Raw genomic sequence first — 21,268 nt, 5'->3', positions numbered from 1 at the left:
GTTTTCAACTTTTTCAGACCCGTCATATACTTTTCATAACAAATAATTTGTCATGACTCAAAATTAGTATGACCTTCTCACAATTTCAAGTATATATGCACCCATATATATGTATATAATCTATGATACATATAAAGGAAAAAAAAGGAATGTATTTATAATAAAATATTGTATATGTCAATATGTATTTGCTCACTCACAACCACCCCAGAAAACATAATGAATGAGTCAGGTGCTCACACCATAGGTAAAACACCATTCTGCCTCAAATGCACTCAAAATAGGTCGGCTATCTTGGTCAGTGGTGTTCTTCTTAGCGATGTACTTTAAAAAAAAAAGCAAACAATTTTTAGTGAAGTTCCAGACAAAACAAATTCGGTCTTCCCCCAGTTTATAGGGTAGCTGCATTTCAATATATTCAGAATATATTAAAACTGTACAAAAAAAAAAAAACTGTACAAAAATTATTTCATATTTATGTGTAAAATGGAGTTAAACTGTAGTTCTGGGTCATTGTAAAGATTTTTAAATCCACATGAATGTCTGGGGGAGCATCTGAAACTTATTGGTGGGGGACATGGGACCACCCTGCACATTTCATTCAGGGCATTTAGCATGCCTGGATCCTACCTATTGAGACAAGTCAAACACCCGCACAAGTTTCCAGATTACCCCATAGGGTGATTATCCAGCACCTGAAGAATCTTTAAGCTCCCTCCCAGCTCTGAAATCATCCAATTCTGGACCTCATTCAAATTTACTCAGCAAATTTTTGCAGAGTACCCACTGTGAGCCTTGCCCCTGGGAAATCATCAGTGAACAAGCTGCCATAGCTCTTGTCCCCTACAACCGAGTTTCAATCCAAAAGGCTCTTAACTGTCACATTCCCGTTTTACAAAGGAAGAAGCTGTGATGTATTCAGTATCACACAGCCTCCTGGGGGCCGACCAGAACCTGGCCTCAGGGAGGCACCATAGAGTGGGTCCACAGCCTTCTCTCCACTCATCTTCTCTTCCTCCCCCATCCCCGCAGTGCCAGCCGCCCTGACCCTGGACCCGGGCACCGCCCACCAGCGCCTGATTCTGTCCGACGACTGCACCATCGTGGCCTATGGCAACCTGCACCCACAGCCGCTGCAGGACTCGCCCAAGCGCTTCGACGTGGAGGTGTCGGTGCTGGGTTCGGAGGCCTTCAGTAGCGGCGTCCACTACTGGGAGGTGGTGGTGGCGGAGAAGACCCAGTGGGTGATCGGGCTGGCGCACGAGGCCGCGAGCCGCAAGGGCAGCATCCAAATCCAGCCCAGCCGCGGCTTCTACTGCATCGTCATGCACGACGGCAACCAGTACAGCGCCTGCACGGAGCCCTGGACGCGGCTCAACGTCCGCGACAAGCTCGACAAGGTGGGCGTCTTCCTGGACTACGATCAAGGCCTGCTCATCTTCTACAACGCCGACGACATGTCTTGGCTCTACACCTTCCGCGAGAAGTTCCCGGGCAAGCTCTGCTCCTACTTCAGCCCCGGGCAGAGCCACGCTAATGGCAAGAACGTGCAGCCGTTGCGGATCAACACCGTCCGCATCTAGTGCGGTGGAGGGCGACCGTGGGCGTCTGGGCTTGGTCACCAGCAAGAGCCCTGCCCCACAGACGGGAAGCCTGGACTCCAACCCAGGGGGCCACCCCTGAGATCTCAGGCCTGTTGTTTACCCTTCAGCCTCGTTTCCCCATCTGTGAAATGGAGGTTGTGCTCCGTGACTCTGAAAATCTCTTCCAGCACTGATGTTCTGTAGCTCTGACCTTGATGGGGATGCAGTTGTGGTCCAAGAACCAGACGCAGTTTCTCCTCGTGGCAGCCCCCGCCTAACCCCTCATCCTCCTCTGGCGGGCAGGGGACTACATCCCTGTGTCTCCTTCCCGCCCCAGTGCCCTGACCTCAGGATGTGTCAGAGTGTTGCCAGCAGTTGGCAACTGCAGAGAGAACCCTCTTATGCTCCCAGGCCTGAGACTTGCCCCTGACCAAGCTAGTGATGGGCCTTTTTGTCCTTGATCACAACCCATGGTGGACACAGGTGGTAGCTAGTCCCAAAGTCGCCTGAGAACCCCCCTCTCCTTCCACCCCTGTACCAAGAGTTTTATAGTTCCTGATTTTCCCATTTATCTGTGGGTAAAAATGATATTGGGCTTCCCTGGTGGCTCAGTGGTAAAGAATCCACCTGCAATGCAGGAGATGTGGGTTTGATCCCTGGGTTGGGAAGATTCCCCTGGAGAAGGAAATGGCAACCCACTCCAATATTCTTGCCTGGAGAATCCTATGGACAGAGGAGCCTGGTGGGCTACAGTCGCAAAAGAGTCAGACATGACTTAGTGACTAAACAACAACAAAAATGATGCTGTGGCCTGTGGAAGGCACCCAGTAATTGAGGCCACATGTTTCAGCCAGCTAAGCCCACGGGTCTTAAGGCAAGAGAATGGCATACCCCAAGGCTCATGTCGGACAAGCATCACTGGATGGTGGAGGTCCCCAGCTGCTCTGAACTAAGGTCCAACCAGGCCTCTTGACCTGGTGAGGGTGTAGCGAGGCTGGGGAGAGCAGTTGTTTAGGCCCTGAGCACTGGGGTGGGCTGTTGGCTAGGCCCCCCCATCAATCTTGGCCTCTGTCTCAGTTGGGATACTATTGCAGAAAACATGAGCTGCTTTAGCTTTTTTTAATTAGACAAAGATTTATTACCAGGTCCCTAGTGGCTTTGCAAAATCACTGCAAGGGCTGGAGGAGCCGACTCTGCTGAATTTCCAGGAACAGCTCCCAGCCGCCAAATTCATCACGTCTGCTGTGACCAGGAACGCTGCTCCCATCAGCAGGCAGCCACTGCATCAGAAGCCGCTGGCTGCAGAACTGTGCAATCTCTGCTACTGTCCATGCCAGTAAATGATGTCCTTGAAGGCTGCCTCTCTCCAGGCAATTCGGTTTCCAGATCCAAATCTCTACAAGGGATTCTGTTTGGCGAAACATAAATCAGATCCAGAACCTTGGCTGCAAGGGAGTCTGGGAAATGTACTTTTCTTCTTTCCAGCCTCATCCATACAAAATGGCACAATACAAGAAAGTGAGAATGTGTGTTGAACAAGCTCACTTTCAGTTTTTGCTCTTGGAATCCACCTCTAGGCCTTGGCTTTGAGACAGCAGAGCCTCTAAGTGTCCTGCTCCAAGGCTGTGTCCCTGTCCAGGACAGGCACCCCTAGAGTGAGCCTGCAGAACCAAACTGAAAGCCTCCCACCCTAGGCTTTCCTTTCTAGTTCTGGGGCCTAGATTCTGAACTTGGGGTCTTTGATCATACCCATCTCGAAGGAGCCAGACTAGCTGAACCTAGGGGGCTCCCACCTCACAACTGCTGCCCATGGGGTCCTCCCTTGGGCAGGAGGAATCCTCAGTCTCACCTCACTCATTCAGCTACCAGAATCTGGGCCACCCCCAGCAGTATTTTTACTTTAAATGTTACCCATTTTGTGAGTTATGATGAATTTGTATTAAATTAAAGTTACAGGCTGTGAGTGGTCAGTGCCATTCATTTTGGCACACACAGAGCCCCATCTATCCTGGCCCAGGCAGCATACATAAATCAACATGGCTAATCCACAAAACAACCCTGCTGAGTAGCACCAGGCCCATTTTACAGAGGGGGGAAATGAGGTTCATAGAGAGGACATGACTTGCCTACAGTCCCACATCCTGCACCAAGTGGATTTAGAATTGAGCCCAAGGCACTCACATCACAACTTACCAGTCAGGGAAGACTGTCAGTCTTGGCCTGGAGGAGGGCATGGTGGTAGCCCTGGAAGCAGAGAGGAGCTCATGAGACAGTGGCAAGAGACTGGGCCCTAGAATCCCACAGACCCAGGCTTAAATCCAGGCTTTGTCACTGTGTGCCTCTAGAAAAATGAATTAACTTCTCTGGACCTCAGTTTTCTCACCTGGAAAGTGGGGATAATCACACCAATCTCATATGATTTGTTATAAGCTGCAAAGTGCCGTGCATTTAGGGAGGGCCTGCCTGTCACTCCTGCTGCCTCCCAGAGTCAGTGCCTAGAACTGGGTGGGTTTTCTCAACCTCTGGGCTGGCTCTGCTCCTAAGGAGTCTTCTTGTGCCTTGTGAGGGGGCGTGGGACCACCCAGGCCAGGCAGTTCCTCAGGTTCTCTATGTCAAAGGAGGTCCATCCCACCTCCACCTGGCCAGGAGTCAAGGCCCGGCATGTGGACACACAGGTGTGTACACTAAGGAGAAAGGCCGCTGAGACCCCCTATAGTTGTGCGGTGCAGCACAGTAGCCTTGGAAGCAGGACTCCTGGGCCTAGTCTTAGTTCTGTGCTGACTTGTTTTGTACCCTGAGGGTCCTTTCCTCCAACTCCTCACCTACAGAATGAGGGAGGTTAGATCAGGTGCTCTCTAAGGCGCCAGGTTTGGATCTTCACCTATACCTGGAGGCGGGGAGGAAAGAGAGAGGGAACTACCCAAGTCACTACTTGTTTGCGGTTCTTGGAAGATGGACATGAGTGAGAAGGAGGAGGGGCTGTTGGAGAGTGCAGAAGGAAAGGTGTCTGAATGGTTGACAGCGCCCCAGTTTACAGAGAAGCTGTAGGGAGTGAACCTGGGACTAGAGAACCCCATCACCCCCTCGCCCCATACTTTCAGATCGCTGTGACTCCTCCCAAGCCACACTCCTCTATTTTGCTCAGGGCATCTGTCCCCTGGAGGAGGAGTACCCTGTCCACGGTCCTCCTTTCCCCTTCCCCCACTCAGGCTCAGCACCTTGTCCCAGAAAGGCTGCTTGCTGCCCCATCTTCATGCCTGGTTTCTGAGTGTCTGGGAGTGTAGGGATCTAATCTGAACACCCAACTGGGGACTCTGGGAAATCACGGGACCTCCAAGAGGTATAAAGTGTCCAGAGACTTCCTGAATGAAAGAATTTGCGGTTGTCAGTATAACACCAGGAACCCCACGTTTAATACAGATAAGTGAAGAGGGGAGACAAAGGCAGTCCAGCCTTGGGGTGGAAGCAGGGATCAGCAAGGATCTTCCCCAGGGCAGGAAAGAATTGATAGAATGACAAAAACCCCACTCACAACCATGTTCATGGTCAGCAAGCGAAGCAGTGGGACTTTTTGCACCTTATCTAACACTGAAATAAGCCCATGAAGTCAGTATCATTATCTCAGTATTTGAGCAGGGAAACACTACTTCCCAGGGGACCCACAGCCAGTACTCAGTAAAGCTGGAAATCAGACTCAGGCCTGTCCAAGGTTAAAGCCCAGCTCTTCACTGGCCTCCCTGGAAATGTTTCTCAACTTTGAGAACAGCTTCAGTGACAGGCAGCAGCCACTAGGATTGTGATCCCCCTGGGATTCAAGGCGGGACCTTAACCCAGACTCCACACCATTGAATTATGCAATTGTGAGTTAAGTTTCACCTATAGACTCCACCTTATGTACCTGCCAGATCAGAGGTGGACTCGTGAAGGCACTATGTGACCCGGAGCGGGTCTCTCTCCCTTTCTAGACCCCTGTTTCCCAATTTCTATCAAGGAGGGGTTCAGATTCTAGCTAACTGATTGCCAAGGCAGTGGTTCTGATGGCCCAGGATCCTGCAAGTCTTATGTTGGTCCCAGGGCTTGGCCTACTCAGCACCTAACAAGGCCATCAGCTCTGAGTCTTTCTCTCTGGGGTGGCAGCAGGAATAGAAAACAACAGAGATAAGGTCTCCTGGCAGCACAGTCTCAGCTCAGGGAGTCTGGGGATGGGCCTTCCCTCCTGCCAGAGAGGTCATCCCAGGAGGCTGACTGCTCACACCTGGGCAGCGTTCCTGGCTTCATCCCCGCCTGTCTGAGTCTTGGCTCTATTCACTCTCCCCACATGCTCCACCAGAACGTAAGTTGCAAAGGACTCTGTCACAGGCTTAAATGCAGACGGAAAGGAGTGGGATGAGGTTGGGGGAGGGGCCATGTGCTGACCAAGGTGCTGAATCTTCATTCCCCCCAGGGAATGGTAATTTCTCCTTATTCTGGGACATCTGTAATTCTAGCCAGTGCCTCTGGGGAAAAAGGAGTGCTGGGAAGCAGAGGAGAAATGAGAAGGAAAGGGAATGAGAGAAGGAGGGAGGGAGAAGGAGAGAGAGAGAAAAGTAAAGACGCATTTAGGAGGTGTAGCCTCTAAAAAATAGCAAAAGATGGGTACTTTTATTTTGAAATATGCTCATTTTCCTTTGTTTTTCTTTTCTATCTGGTTTAAATTATGTGGATTTTTGTTTACCCTAGATAGAGTATAGAACAGTCTTCCATCTTCTTTCAAAATGTTGACAGTTCTATCATATTTCTGACTGTTACAAAATGCTCCCCATTCACCCTAGGAATTCACTGAAGTAGGGGAAGAGTGTCCACTTTGGACCCGAGGACCAGGGGGCTTCCTACTCTGATGTCGTGTCAAGGGAGGGCCTTTCAGGAGGCTAGAGCCAGAGGCACAAGGCCCAGGCCCTGGTGAGCTCCCCCAAACCGTGGGCTGCAATATGATCAAGCCTGAATGCTCAAGGCACCTAGGGGCTCCTTCAGCCCAATCCAGAGGCCCAGAGAGGGTTTGTTTCTAGTTCAAGGTCATATAGCACATGACAGAGCCAAGCTGGGGAACCCAGGTGAGGAAGAGGAACAAGCAGAGTCAGGAAGTCCTCTCTGGGTGGAGACAGCCCAGTTGAGCATGCTAGTCAGCAACATAGACTCCAGGATGGCTGCTAAGAGACCACTGGCCTCAACTCCATCATTTCACAGGTAAGAAGACTGAGACCAGGATGGGAAGTCGCCAGTCCATGAGACAGAGCAGGCCCAGACCCAGGTCTCCAGACTCACACGCAACTTTTAGTCTCCCCCCTGTGGATTCTGATGCCTCCTCCTACCCCCTGGGAACTTGGAGTCAGAGCCAGAGGAGAAGGGGAGTGGCCTGGGCCCCTGCAGCTCCAGGCACCAAGAGCTGGTTACCTTTCTCCATCCTCCTCCCGGAAGAGAACGGAGAATTGGCCTGGACCCCAGCGGCCCCTCCTCCAGGGCAGAGTCAGTCGGTACCTACCCACACCTGGTACCTCCCTTACTGGCAACAGAGTCCAGAGCTAGTAACAGCCACAGCAGGGACAAAGCCACCTGGGCAACTGCTGGAGACACTGGGAGTCGCAGGTAAGAGAGGGTACTGGGAGTGATGGCCCAAGGAGGTCCCCTGATTCCACGGGAATTTGGGATTTTTCTCCTAAAGAAGGGACTTTTGCCCCCTCCCTCCCTGTAGATGGAGCCCCGGGGCCTGCTTCCTGTGCTCACTGCAAACCCCAGGTGAAGTCCCTCGATGACTAAGCTGCCAGATATACAAATCAGGAATGGGGTCCCAGGTTCAGCAGCTCTTTTCCTGCCCCTGGGAGGAAGGAGAAGCAGATAAGGGCCCCAGGAAGTCCCAGGAAAAAGCAGAGACCAGCTGGACGTGTATGCATCTCACAGGTGTGGGCTGTGGGCTGAGATCTAGACAAACCTGCTAAATCTGGAGTGGACCCCCACTGAAGTCTGACTCACCAGTGACCCTGGACAACTCCCGGCATAGCCACCTTACTGATGTCCACTTTTCGTTTGTTCAGTGGAAAAGAAGGGTGGCCCTGGGCTATGGGGCAACCTCCCGTTCTAAGGTTCTAGCTTGAGGCAGCCTCATGGAATTTGTTCAACAGTCTCTACCTGCTTCACCTTCCCTCTTCTTTAGGGGTCTCCCTGTGTCATACTTCTGGAATGCCCTCCTCCACCCCTTTTATTCCTCCATCAAGACTTACCCTCCTGTGTTCCTTGGAGTAACTGACTTGTGGTTTTCGATGACTCCTTCCCTGACCCATGCACATGCATAAAGAAACCTCTTAAAGAACAGCTAGTGGTGGGATTCCAGACACCACACCAAGATAATAGTGGGAATAGGAAGGCAGAGGAGACCTCCACATAGGCAGCAGTACAGCAGCAGTTACTGTGTGGGCACAGATCTGACCAGAAATGACCATGGCTCTCATGTACTGAACCAATCCAAGTCCTACTCTTGACCCAGCCTTCAGCCCTCCCTCACCAGCACCCAACAGGCTAATGGTGACACAATATTGCCTTTCTGTTTTGAGGCTCTCCTGGTAGAGGAAACAAATGATGATGTGTATAATATTAGCATCAGAGCACACAGAATATTAGGATCAGGACTTCCCTTGTGATTCAGTGGCTAAGACTCTGTTCTCAAATGCAGGAGGCCTGGGTTCAAGCCCTGATCAGGGAACCAGATCCCACATGCCGCAATGAAGATCGAAGATTCCATGAGCCACAACTAAAACCCAGGGCAGCCAAATAAATAAACAAATATTTAAAAAATAATAATATTGGGGTCTCAAGTGAACAGTGTGGAGCAGATTTTGGTCCTTAACACTTCCGCTTTTGTAATGCCCATCTACCTCCTAGAATATCCTTGCCCTTCTTTTTCTTCCTGTTGAAATCTTACTCATCCTTCACGTCCCATTCAAGGTGAAGCTGTCCTGATCATTCAGGTCCAGTGGAACTCAATGTTCTGCACCCTTGAAGCACTTTGGGTCTCCCACTACCACTAGACCATGAGCATCGTGAAGCAGGGATCATGTTCCCTGGGGTCATGGGTGAAGATAGGGTCACAGAAAATGTTTGCTGGGGAATTCCCTGGTGCTCCAGGGGTTAAGACTTTGCCTTCCAATCCAGCGGGTGCAGGTTCAGTTCCTGGTCTGGGAGCTAAGATCCCATATGCCTCAAAGTCAAGAAATGAAACAACACAAAACAGAAGCAATATTGTGACAAATTCAATAAAGACTTTAAAAATGATCCACATCCAAAAACAGAATTTATGAAAAAAAGAAAGAAAGAAACTCTTTGCTGGCTGGAGCTGGTTAGTGTCCAAGCTGGAATCGTGGTTAATGTCCAAGTTGGAAGGGAGCATAGAGACCAGGGATGGTTCCACCCTAACCCTCCCTAAAGATGCCCAGGACAAGCATACTGACACACCCCCAGCCAGGCTCTGCCCAGAGAGAACCAGGAAGAGCCGGCAAAGACTAGGAACATTGCTTGATTGTCTTTTCTTTTTTTCCCCATTATAAAATAACTTCTGCTTTTTGCAAAAAGATTACAATAGACATAAGCCTATTAAAACAGAAAGTCCCCTCATTCTGCTCCCAGGAGTCAACACCTGTTTACAGTTTGTTGCAGGTTCTTCCAGGCATTCTTGTTTATACATAAAGATAGCTTTTTCCTTTATAAAAATATGTTCATTTTTAATTTCCTATGAGTTCTGTGCATGGATGCATCATGTCTGACTCTTTGCGACCCTGAGTTCTGCAAATTCCTGCAATTTGTTGGTCAAAAGTCTTCTTCACTTTATTCTATTTTTAAATTTTATTTGTTCATTTATCTCTGGCTGTGCTGGGTCTTCGTTGCTGTGCTTGGGCTATCTCTAGTTGTGGTGAGCAGAGTTACTCCCTAGTTGCCGTGCACCAGCTTCTCATTATGGTGAATTTTCTCGTTGTGGAGCATAGACTTAGTTGCCCTGTGGCATGTGGGATCTTCCCAGCCCAGGGATCAAACCCATGGCCCCTTCATTGGCAGATAGATTGTTCACCGCTGGACCATGAGGGAAGTTCCTTGCTCATTTTAAATGTCTTGCTTTCCTAAGTAAATGTTTTTTCTTATAACATGTTCATTGTAGAAAAATTGTGAAATAGTCAAGACACACAGAGTACATATTTCCTGTTAGCCATTTTTCAGAGATAACCACGGCTCATGTCTAGGTGATTAGGTTTACAGGTTTTTCCCCATGTGACTACATGTGTTTGTTTACAAAAATTGGAACACACTCTCCTGTTGTTCGCTAGTTTATTTTTTTTCTCCACTTAATAGATTGTGTGCATTTTTCCATATTGTTGAATAGTCTTCTACAGCATCAGTTTAATACAATAAGGTTGCTTGACCTTGAAGTCCCCCTAGTAGCCTTTTTCCTGACTCCCCTTCTGAGTAGGGAGCCTGCTGCAGCAGTGAGCCAGAGCCTGTTGCACCAGGGTTTAACCTTGGCCTGCCCCCTACTTTCAGGAAGGGAAGGCCTGGGAAGGCCTTGAACACCTGCCGCCTCCACCCCTCCTGGGAGAAGGTCCCAACACCCCACAGATGGGCTCAGGGCCCCCCTGTAACATCTCCACCGCCGCCCACCGCTGCAGTAAGTAGACAGCTGTCCCTTCCTCCGCTGCTGTCTTGGACCCTGGGCTCCTTGAGTCCTGGAGGGTGGGGGACTTGGGCAATCTCAACCTTGAGGTGGAGTAGGGAGGCTGGAATCAAGTGGAAGGGGAGGGGCGGACTGCCACTTGTCCTTGTACTTCAGCCAGCTCTTCAGCCAGCTTTTCCTCGTACTGCTGGGACTGGGGGAGTAACAGGGGCAGATGAGGGTTGGGGGGGAGGGTGGGGGAAGGAGCTGAGCCACTTCAAAGTTCTCTGGTTCCCAAAGCAAATAGCCAACTTCCCAGCCCAAGCGCATGCTCTGCCCCAGGAATTTACCAGCCGAATAGTAAGGAATTAAGTGTGATCCTGGACCAGACTCTTATCCTCTTTTTGGGCGGGAGGTGGGGCGGTGGTTGGGGGGCCTCAGTCTCCTCTCCAACGTACCACGTGGTTCCTAAGGCAAATTCCCCGCTCTGAAATTCTGTAACCCAATTCAAACCCATGTTTTCCCAAATGCTCTCTTTTCCCTCCAAGCCCCTAAAGACCTTGTGATTGGATAAATTTAATTCTGCACCAGACCTTGTTTGTGAGGGATCAGTAACATAATGCGTATTATTAGCTGTCAACTTATTTAATCCTCACAACAAGCCTAAGAGGAGTTACCCACTTTTATCCCCATTTCACAGATGAGAACACTAAGCCCAAATAGTTAAAATGATTTTCCACATTAAATGGTAAAGCTCAGATATGAACCCAGGGCTGTGGGACCCCCAAACCTACGTTCCTTATTATCATCCCATCCACATAGCACCGTGATATGTATGCGGAGATCATTCTTCCCTTGCTACAGTTGGGGAAACTGAGGCCAGAGAGAGGAGGTGAGTTCCTCAAGGCCGTACAGTGTGTTCATGGCAGAGCTAGGTGAAGCCAGACTTTCTGCCTCCCAGCCCACCCTCACCTCCTATGTTTCCCTGGCTAGCTTTCAAAGAGGGAAGCTGCTGAGCCAGAAACAGCCCTTGGACTGGAGTCAAATGCCCAGAACTAATTGGAGCAGTCAGGTAGAAAAGGTTATGTTTGTTCAGCCCAGCTTGGTTCTACCCTCCTCTGGCTCAGTTCCGGGAAGTGTTGACTTTGGGCAGGTCCCAAAGGAGAAAAGGTGACATTACCTGTGGGTGGGGGAGGGCTGGGCCAGAGGAGCCCCTTCCCCACTCTCCTCTTAGACAGCCCCACTGTGCTCTCCAGCCCCTCACTCTGCCATTCAGTCACTTACCTGACAAACCCTTATTGAGCGGCTACTATGTGCTGGCGCTGAGATGAGCAAGGACCGGTTTATCTCAGGTCTCCATCAAAGAGGTGATAGTGACCAGACAGTCACAGCACATGTGCAGAGGGCTGGGCTTGGACAAGAGGGGAGAAAATCAGAAGGGCCACTGGAGGAGGTACCATGGAAGTTGAGACCTCCAGCATGAGTGAGAGCTGGGGACAGTGTTCCAGGCAGAGGTAACAGCATGTGCTAGGGATAGGAGGCCGGAAATGAGATCATGTGGTTAAAGCATTGAATGTGAGCCAAAGAGGCAGCCTCTGCATCTCAGCTTCTTCATCTGGCAAATGGAGATAGCAGCTTGCTAGTGGGCTAAGACATGGTATGTAAAGCACCTTGTGTTATAGTACCACTCCCCTCCCTTTTAGTCTGCAAACATGTGCCTAGCACCAAGTGCCAAACACTGGGGGAAATGAACTACTGCCTGCTTATCCAAGGTCACTCAGTCTCTGCCTCCAAGCCTGTGATTGCTCTGTACCAGTCCTCCTTCAGACCTGGGCCCCAATATTATGTGGGCCCCAGCTACTGAGGGCCAGGGCACAGCCTGCCCTTGGGGAGCACTCCACTACCCCTGCCCTGATGCCTCTGTCCCTTTGTCCCCAGACGTGGGTGGCCTGCAGGCTGCAGTGATCATCATCCCAACCCTGCTCTCCTCATCCACTCTGCTAATCGTCAGCTTCATCATATGGAAAACTTGCCGCCGGTTGTCTCGAGTCCCCCACCCCCGCCTGCCATCCACATGAGGGGCCCAGGTAAGCCACTTAAGCACCTTCAGCACAGGGGTGTTCTAGATCAGTTTTATTCTTTGTCTCCCGTAAGAGAAGAAAGTCTCCTTATTGTCTTGAGGCATAAGGGATGATGTGCTGAGCTGGATAGAGCCTTGCAGAGGCCACAGCCACATGTGTGGGCTCACAGTCTCCTGTACGTTTGTCCAGGTTCTGTTGGGTGTAATCATCAACCCTGCAGGTCAAGGAAGCCCATTCTGCATCCCCTGTAACTGTGGCTCTGGGTGACTATGAGACCAAGGTTACCCTTGGCCACACACTGCCCCCCTACCTCCCAGGGATGCCCTGGGGAGGCCTGGTGGGGCCTCCACAGGGAACCTGACCAAGGAGCAGAAAGTCCTCCTCCCGGGACTGAATGAGAACGCTCCTGGTTTCACCCCAGTTGTGGCGTGGCTTATCACAGTATCCAAGGCTTGCAGTCCTTCAATCTTTCCACTTCTCATATCTCTAAACACTCACACTGCCAGTGCTTTCCCGAGGTCATGGTGTTTCAGCTTATTCTATGGTTCTTAGAGGGGAACATAGCCCTATGGCCCCTAGCAGGCAAGGCTTGGATGGCACGGAAATTGCCAGGAGACTCCTTGTCTACCACCTGAGACCTGGGATTCAGAGGAGCAACAAAGTGAGGAAACTGGGTCTCACGCAGCTTAATACAAAAGCCCAGAATTCTCACCACTGCCCTAAGATCTCGGGATGTCTATTCTGATTGTCTGCCAGCCACAGGTTCACAGCGTCTTACATTCATCCAGTGGTACCCAGGTGTGTAACATGTGCCAGGCATGCCAGGTGCTGGGTTTATAACAACAAATGAGACCCAGACTAGAATCTAGTGGCTGTTACAGAACAATGATAACAGTGTGAGAAGTGCTTGGATAGGGTACAGAGTCTAGCGGAGCGTAAAGAAGAGACCAACAACGAGCTAGAGCAGGAGGGAGGGTCAGGGAAAGTTTCCAAGAACTGGCATCTAAACTGAGACTTGAAGGCTGATGGGAAGTTGCTGGAAGGAAGGTGGGAAAGGATAGTAGAGGCAGAGAGAACAGAAAGTACAGTGAAAGGTGATGGCAAACTAGTTTTATGAATGCAGTTTTATTGAGACATAGTCAAGTCCATTCACTTACGTATTGTCTCTGACTGCTTTCGCTTTACACAGCAGAGTGGAATCGTTGTCACAGAGACTCTTTGGCTCACAAAGCTTAAAACATTTACTATCTCATCCTTGAAAGAGAAATATTGCTGATTCCTAGAAGTTAGAGAGCTTATACTGCCTCTTAGGAACATAGTGGCGGTAGGGTTGAGGGTGAGAACTCTACAATAAGCATCTCACAGCGCGTTCTTCTTCTCTTAGTCACTGTGGATTGATCCAGAGGTAGACACACCTGATTTAAACTGACCTAATCAGATTCTCTCTTCCCAGGAATTTCAATTGTGGAATGTGACACCCAGAAATGGAGCTGAGTTATATTCATGCCTGTGAACCTCTGCTGCTGAGGCCCCTGGAGCTACCCTGCTCCTTTCGAAGACCCATTCATCAATAATCCTTTTGATTCTGAAAGTCCTTGCAATCAATTCCCCAAACTTTTAATTTTCATTTCTTTCAGAATCAGTTTGTTACTTTTAAAGAAAAAAGTTTAGCTAAAATTAACAGTGAAGAGAGATGAAGCTGGTGGGGTATACAGTCAGCATGGTCCAATGTAGGTATAATATGACCCACATATGTAATTTTGTATTTTCTAGTAGCCACATTTTAAAAATTGAAAAGAAGTTAGTGAAATCAATATTAACAATGTGTTTCATTTCACCCAATATAGATAAATATTATTTATCATTTCAGTATCTAGTCAATATTTTTAAATTGCTAATGAGATGTTTTACATTCTTCTCTTTGAACCATGTCTTTGAAATATGGGGTGTATTTTACACATATAGCATATCTCAAATAAGACTGGCCACATTTTGAATGCTCCATAACCACAGGAGGCTGGTCGCCTGCATAATGGATAGCATAGATTAAGATATTCAAGGTGATGAAGGACCTGCTAAGAAGTCCTGGCCTCATTCTGAAAGCAGTGGGCATCCCCTGAAGAGATTCAAATCTAGAAGTAACATGATAAAATATATATGTAACTTTAACTTCCACTTATAGAATGGACAGGAAAGGAATTGAAGCTCAAGTTAGGGAAATCAGTTAGGAGGAGCTGAAGAGAGAATGAGAGGTAAAGATGTTGATGATAGACTTTGGTGGCAGCAGCTGAAATATTAAGATGCAGTTCACCTCAAGGGAGGCTAAGGAGGCATAAGTGATGCACCTCATCTTCACTGCTAACCCTGCACATGACATCTATTTCCCACCTGCACACTTTGTGTATCTCCTTCCCATCACTTCATCTCACATATCTTCCCCTATTCTCTCTGGCAACCAAAGAGGCAAATCTATGATATTTAAGGCATAGTCCCCAGTAGTTATGACTGCAAAGTGGTCCACAACAGGAGATGAATCAACAGATGTGTCTTTCCTCCCTCAACGAAATCTCCTCTGAATGCTCTTGCCCACACCTAACCATTGATCCTGAAATTTGAAAGACAGGAATATTGGCCCAATCTAAGATAAACTGGAAGCCCTGTCCTAGGAAGTTTCCAGAAACTCTAAGAAGAGCTTTCTGCTGCATGGGTGAAGGAGGAAAGTTATATTTAACCAGGGTTGTGGTTTTGCTTAGAGAGTATACATACAACAAATAAAAGAGGCAAGGAAGTAGTGGGTGAATGCAAGGGAATGATGATAAAAATAACCATGGAATTTAAGCTGGCATGGGAATCTTTAAGAGATATTCATAAAAATTCCAGTTCTCCAACCCCACCTCTTGCTTCTGGACTTTGGGAAGAAATGCATTTTTCTGCCCATTTGAGGCAGGTATGACCATGTGACGAGTTCTGGCCAATTAGATTACAGATTCTGCTGCTGCTGCTAAGTCGCTTCAGTCATGTCCAACTCTGTGAGACCCCATAGATGGCAGCCCACCAGGCTCTCCTGTCCCTGGGATTCTCCAGGCAAGAACACCGGAGTGGGTTTCCATTTCCTTCTCCAGATGGAGCATTTAATTGCCAACAAGACCCTCCAGAGTTCTTTTTCCTGTCACATAGTGACCAACATTATTTGAAATGGTGGCTTTTCCATCAGCCTGGGTTTCTGACTATGAAAAGCAGAGCCCTCTCTTGACCCACAATGTTCAAGTTGTGTGAGCAGGAAATAAATCTTTCTTCATTGTATTAAAGCTTAAAATGTAAGCCTTAAATATAAACCTGAAACATTGGGATTGTTTTGTTACTGCAGCACCACATAGCCGAGCCTGACTGATATAACCAGAAGAGAGGACATTAACAGGGAGGGAGAAAATGCAAAATACAAGATTAATATCAGTTCCTGACACTGAAGATTGATGGAGTCAGAATAGGAGAGAGGAGAATAACTGGAAAGACATGAGGTATTGTTTAGAGTGTTAAATTCATGGCAAGGTCTAGGACAAGATCTCTGAAGCAAGAAACTGAGAGAACAATGTCAGAAGGATCATCTCTGTGTATATTGAAATTGTCAAAGATTAAGACAGAAATAACGTCGAAGAGAGTTAAGAGGCAGAAGCCAAAATTCTTATTGTTTGTCTTCCCGCAAGGAAGGTATGAATGCCATGAAGGCAAAGACTTTTGTGCTCACATTTATGTCCCCAGTGCCTGGGACAATGCCTGCCACAGAGAAGACACTTAACATATACTTGCTGAATGAATGAGCAGAAGAAGGGGAGAATAGTACACCACACATTTTGACAAATAAATCTAATTCAGGCAAAAGAGCTCTTTCCAGTTCTTAATCCTTTGATTCTGTTTTTTTCCACAATACCTTTCCCCCAGACCACAGTGGCTGTTCTCTTTGTCCAAGAGTCTGCTTGTTGATCTATCTTCTTGTTGCCAGAAATCTCAAGGAGCTACTTTTTAAACTTTTCCCCAGAGGCTTGCATGCTGGCAACTCTAGCTAATACCATCCCCCATGTTACAAAACACCAGTGTTATTTTCTCCTCCACCTTCTCCCTCATTCCCACATCCAACTTCATTGCCAAATATCTTTTGTTTATTTGAGACCTATCTCAAATCCATCCACCCCTACAGCCAATGCTCCAATCCAGATTCTCATTATCTCTTCCCTGGCCTAGAACAAGTGTCCCCTCCTAATCAGCCTGCTTTCTCTTTGCTTCCAATCCCTGTCTATTATCTAGTTATCTACTCCTGCATTAAAATTACCTTAAATATTTGTTAAAACTTAAAGCCACAAATATTTATTATCTCGAAGTTTCTGTGGGTCAGGAATCTGGGCATGGCTTAGGGGGTGCCTCTGGCTCAGGGTCTCTCACATGACTGCCAGCAAGTGTTGACCAGGGCTACAGTCATGCCAATGCTCACCTGGAGGAGGATCCACCTTCAAGCCCACTCATGACTATTAGAAGCCCTCAAGTCTTTGTTATTGGACAGAGACATCCATTTCTGGACACCTAAACCTCTCCATAGGACAGGACAGCTTGTAACATGGAAAATGTCTTCCTCAAGAGCAAGTGAGCAAAAGAGGGTACCAAAAACAGAAGCTACAAGTTTTTTTTTTTATAATTTAATCTCAGAAGTGGTAACCCATCACTTCTAACATAGTCTATTCATTAGAACAGAATCAACAAGCCCAGTCCATACTCAAGGAGAGAGAATCATATCAGGGTGTGAATACTGAGGTTTGAGATCACTGGGGACATCTTGGAGACTGCATACCACAACCTCTTCACTGCCTCTAGTGAGCCACCTAAATTGCAAAGCTGATTTCTTCTCTCCCTTTCTCAGAAACTTCTGTTAACTTGCCAACACTACCGCACTGCCCTTCATAATATGCCTCAATCGCTATTTCATTCTCATCTTCTATCCTGTGCTCCAGTTCCTAAGAAAGTGCACTGAATTATTGCACCACTATCCCTTTCCACACCATTTTCCCTGGTTTGGAAAACTTCCCTCAGCCTTCTCAGGCTTTTCTACCTGGTCAACTCCTACTTTTCCATCAAGGTTTCTGCTTCCATCCACTGCTTCTGCCAGGTCCACCCTAACTCTAGCAGGCAGTTTCATCTATCACTAATCAGATCACGCTTGCAACCCTCTGTTTTCCACTAACACACAACTTACCACACCAAGTTATAATTATTTCCATTTGGATCTCTCACAGGATCTCAGATTCAACACATTCAGAAGTTCATTTCTGCTGACTTTTATATCAGTGAGATTTAGCAGGAGTGGATCTTGCAGCCTCGCCATCTTCAATGGAGATGTACAACAGTGAAAAGTGTTAGTTGCTCAGTCGTGTCCGACTCTTTGCCACCCCATGGTCTGTCCATGGAATTCTCCAGACAAGAATACTGGAGTGGGTTGCCATTCCTGTCTCCAAGGAATCGTCCCGACTTGGGGATCAAACCCGGGTCTCCTGCATTGTGGGTAGATTCTTTGCCATCTGAACTACCAGGGAAGCCCATCTTCAACAGAGGTGTATAGAACAAATTATAGAACCTCACCATCTTGACTGGTGTTATTTAAATGCCCAGAGAGCAGTCATTTGGTATAGGGTCTTACTCAATAAATACCTATGGTTCTCTAAAGACAATTATGGTCCCCATAGGATTCCACAGGAAGAGGGTTGGGTGAGTATGATTGAAAGTTTCTCCAGAGTGGGCAGAGCTGCTTCCCTACCTACCTCCACTAGTAATTAACACTCTCTATTCTAGACAAGTTACTTCATTTCAAAGTCTCCATATCCTATTTTACAAATGGAGGTCACCTAAGTGGTTCCTATGGTGACCACGGATCAGCTGCTGCTCTGAGTATTTTAAACATGCTAACTTATTTAATCCTCAGAATTAGGGTATGAGATAGGTGTATTATTTCATTTTACAGATGCACAGGAGTCCAGGATTTCAACACAGGCACTGAGGAATTGGAGTTCCTGTTATAATGTCCACGCCACAGGCTTGCGCGGGTTAAGTGAAAAAGATGAGGGTGAAGGGGTAGGGCAGAGCAGGGCACACAGCATCGTTTTGAAACGTAAAACACATTGGCCTGCAAGTCAGAAATTCATTCAAAGCCCGTGATTTTCTGCGTGAATTCATCAGGCATCTCCTCTAGGGAGAGAAATGGATGAGTGGGGAGGACACTGAGGACAAGCCTCCCAAGATCGATAAAGCTCTCACGTCCCGTTACTCATGGATACTCCTATTTTGCAAGGCCAAGTGGAAGTAGCTGGTGGGCAGAAGCCCACTTCCGGTGTTACTACAGGCCTTTCTAGCCGAGCAGGGGCCCGCTCGCACCCTCGCCTGCCTCCTGTGTCCCGGGAGGACCCCTTACCGGTAGGGGCCCTCCCTCGGCAAAGGTTCGATTTTCCATTCGTGGAGGCTGCGAGCTCTGTCTTTTCCTTCAACCAATGGACTCGGCTGTCTTCTCGCTGTTTGGTAAAGTCCTCCTCCACTCCGGCAGGGGGCGCCAGAGCGCGGGGGCGCGAAACCTGAGAGAGCTCTCTGACACGAAAGTGACGTCACGACGCCGGAAATCCGCGTCTGCGGGGACTTGGGATGGGACGGGTAGGTCCAGCGGCTGGGAGCCGAGCGAGCATGGGTAGTTTAGGCGGTGTTTAAAGGCATCGTTTCCGCTCCGGATAGACTCCCGAGACTCAGATGAGAAAAGTGAGCTTCTAGAGGCAGGGATTTGTTCATATTCCGGCGAGAACCTCTCCCAGGACCAGCGCGCTTCCCACGCGACTCCTCGGAGCGGAGGGACGTCCTCGGGGTGGTTTGCTCCACCTGAGAAGTCCCCTGAGGCAAGTGCCTCTGGAATACACCCATTGCTCAGATGGGGAAAACGAACCCAGAGACAGTGATTTGCAGGATCGGGTTGCTGGATTGAGCAGCTAAAATGCAGGACGCCCAGTTAAAGGTGAAGTTCAGATAAACAGCAGTGTTAGTACATGGGTCATACGTTTACTGAAAAAGTAGCCGTCGTTTTTCTGAATTCAGCTTTAACTGGGCGTCCTATATTTTACATGGTAATCCTACCCCAAGGTCACCCAGTCGAGTGGAAGAGCAGAAAGAGCTATTGAGATATCTTGTATCCCTCCCCACCTAAGATTCACTGGTATGTGGCCCCGCGCTCCTCCTGGGTAGTAATCCTGGAAGCCTGCAGGGCCCCTAGTCTTTTCCAGTTAGTGGTCTGCCCTTAGCGGGATCTAGACTGCTGTTCAGGAGCTGAGGAGAAGGGCCTGGATATTCCTGCCTCGAGGTTCAGGGATAAATCCCCGCCACCCCATCCTCCAAGATTAGTTTATTCAAAAGACAATAAGCACTAACTTGGTGTCCAACACAGACTCAGGCGCCAGATGACATTGGCAAGTAGGAAAAACATTCCCTCTCTTTGTGGAATTAACAGGTTTGCAGGAAGACAAGAAAAATTACAATGCACTGTGATCAACAGTTCTTTTATATGGGTGAATACAGAGCAGTGAAAGTGCAGAGATGCAATTCACACGTATAGAGTAAAAGAAAAGGGATATATCCAAGCTGAAACTTGAAAGATTTGTTCAACTTATATGTTGGACATTCGTGTGTAGGGTAGTGTTTTAGGTGCTAGAAAAATGGCAACAAAAATAAACGTATCTCTGCCCTATTTTAATAGCTTCAGTTCAGCCGCTCAGTCGCGTCCAACTCTTTGTGACCCCATGGACTGCAGCACGCCAGGCTTCTTGGTCCACCAACTCCCAGAGCTTGCTCAAACTCATGTCCATCGAGTAGGTGATGCCATCCAACCATCTCATCCTCTGTTATCCCCTTATCCTCCTGTCTTCAGTCCTTCCCAGCATCAGGGTCTTTTCCAATGAGTTGGTTCTTTGCATCAGGTGGCCAAAGTATTGGCACTTCAGCTTCAGCATCAGTCCTTCCAATGAATATTCGGGACTGATTTCCTTTAGGATGGACTGGTTGGATCTCCTTGCAGTCCAAGGGACTCTCAAGAGTCTCCTCCAACACCACAGTTCAAAAGCATCAATTTTTTGGCACTCAGCTTTCTTCACAGTCCAACTCTCACATCCATACATGACCACTGGAAAAACCATAGCCTTGACCAGATGGACCTTTGTTGGCAAAGTAATGTCTCTGCTTTTTAATATGTTATCTAGGTTGGTCATAACTTTCCTTCCAAGGAGTAAGCGTCTTTTAATTTCATGGCTGCAGTCACCATCTGCAGTGATTTTGGAGCCCAAAAAAATAGTCTGACACTGTTTCCACTGTCTCCCCATCTATTTGCCATGAAGTGATGGAACCAGATGCCATGATCTTAAGTTTTCTGAATGTTAAGCTTTAAGCCAACTTTTCCACTCTCCTCTTTCACTTTCATCCAGAGGCTTTTTAGTTCCTCTTCACTTTCTGCCATAAGGGTGGTGTCATCTGCATATCTGAGGTTATTGATATTTCTCCCAGCAATCTTGATTCCAGCTTGTGCTTCTTCCAGCCCAGCGTTTCTCATGATGTACTCTGCATATAAGTTAAATAAGCAGGGTGACAATATACAGCCTTGATGTACTCCTTTTCCTATTTGAAACCAGTCTGTTATTCCATGTCCAGTTCTAACTGTTGTTTCCTGACTGCATACAGGTTTCTCAAGAGGCAGGTCAAGTGGTCTGATATTCCCATCTCCTTCAGAATTTTCCACAGTTTATTGTGATCCACACAGTCAAAGGAATATGCTGTCTAGGTTGGTCATAACTTTTCCTCCAAGGAGCAAGCGTCTTTTAATTTCATGACTGCAGTTACCATCTGCAGTGATTTTGGAGCCCCCAAAAATA

General features: G+C 48.0%; 1 protein-coding gene across 2 annotated transcripts in view; it reads left to right on the top strand.

The window, feature by feature from the left end:
• TRIM62 (tripartite motif containing 62) overlaps positions 1–3,537 on the top strand; it is a 36,401-nt gene extending 32,864 nt beyond the window's left edge. For both annotated transcript variants that reach the window (XM_061148496.1, XM_061148498.1), the window contains one exon: positions 1,033–3,537. In XM_061148496.1, the coding sequence (XP_061004479.1) occupies positions 1,033–1,583 (551 nt within the window). In that variant the 3' untranslated portion in view covers positions 1,584–3,537. The remainder of the gene's footprint in view (positions 1–1,032) is intronic.
• Positions 3,538–21,268: the final 17,731 nt, after the last annotated feature.

Source organism: Dama dama, chromosome 8 (assembly GCF_033118175.1).
Source record: "Dama dama isolate Ldn47 chromosome 8, ASM3311817v1, whole genome shotgun sequence".
Taxonomy (NCBI): domain Eukaryota; kingdom Metazoa; phylum Chordata; class Mammalia; order Artiodactyla; family Cervidae; genus Dama; species Dama dama.
Note: the sequence above shows the minus strand (reverse complement) of the source record. Positions and strands in the feature narration are given on the sequence as shown.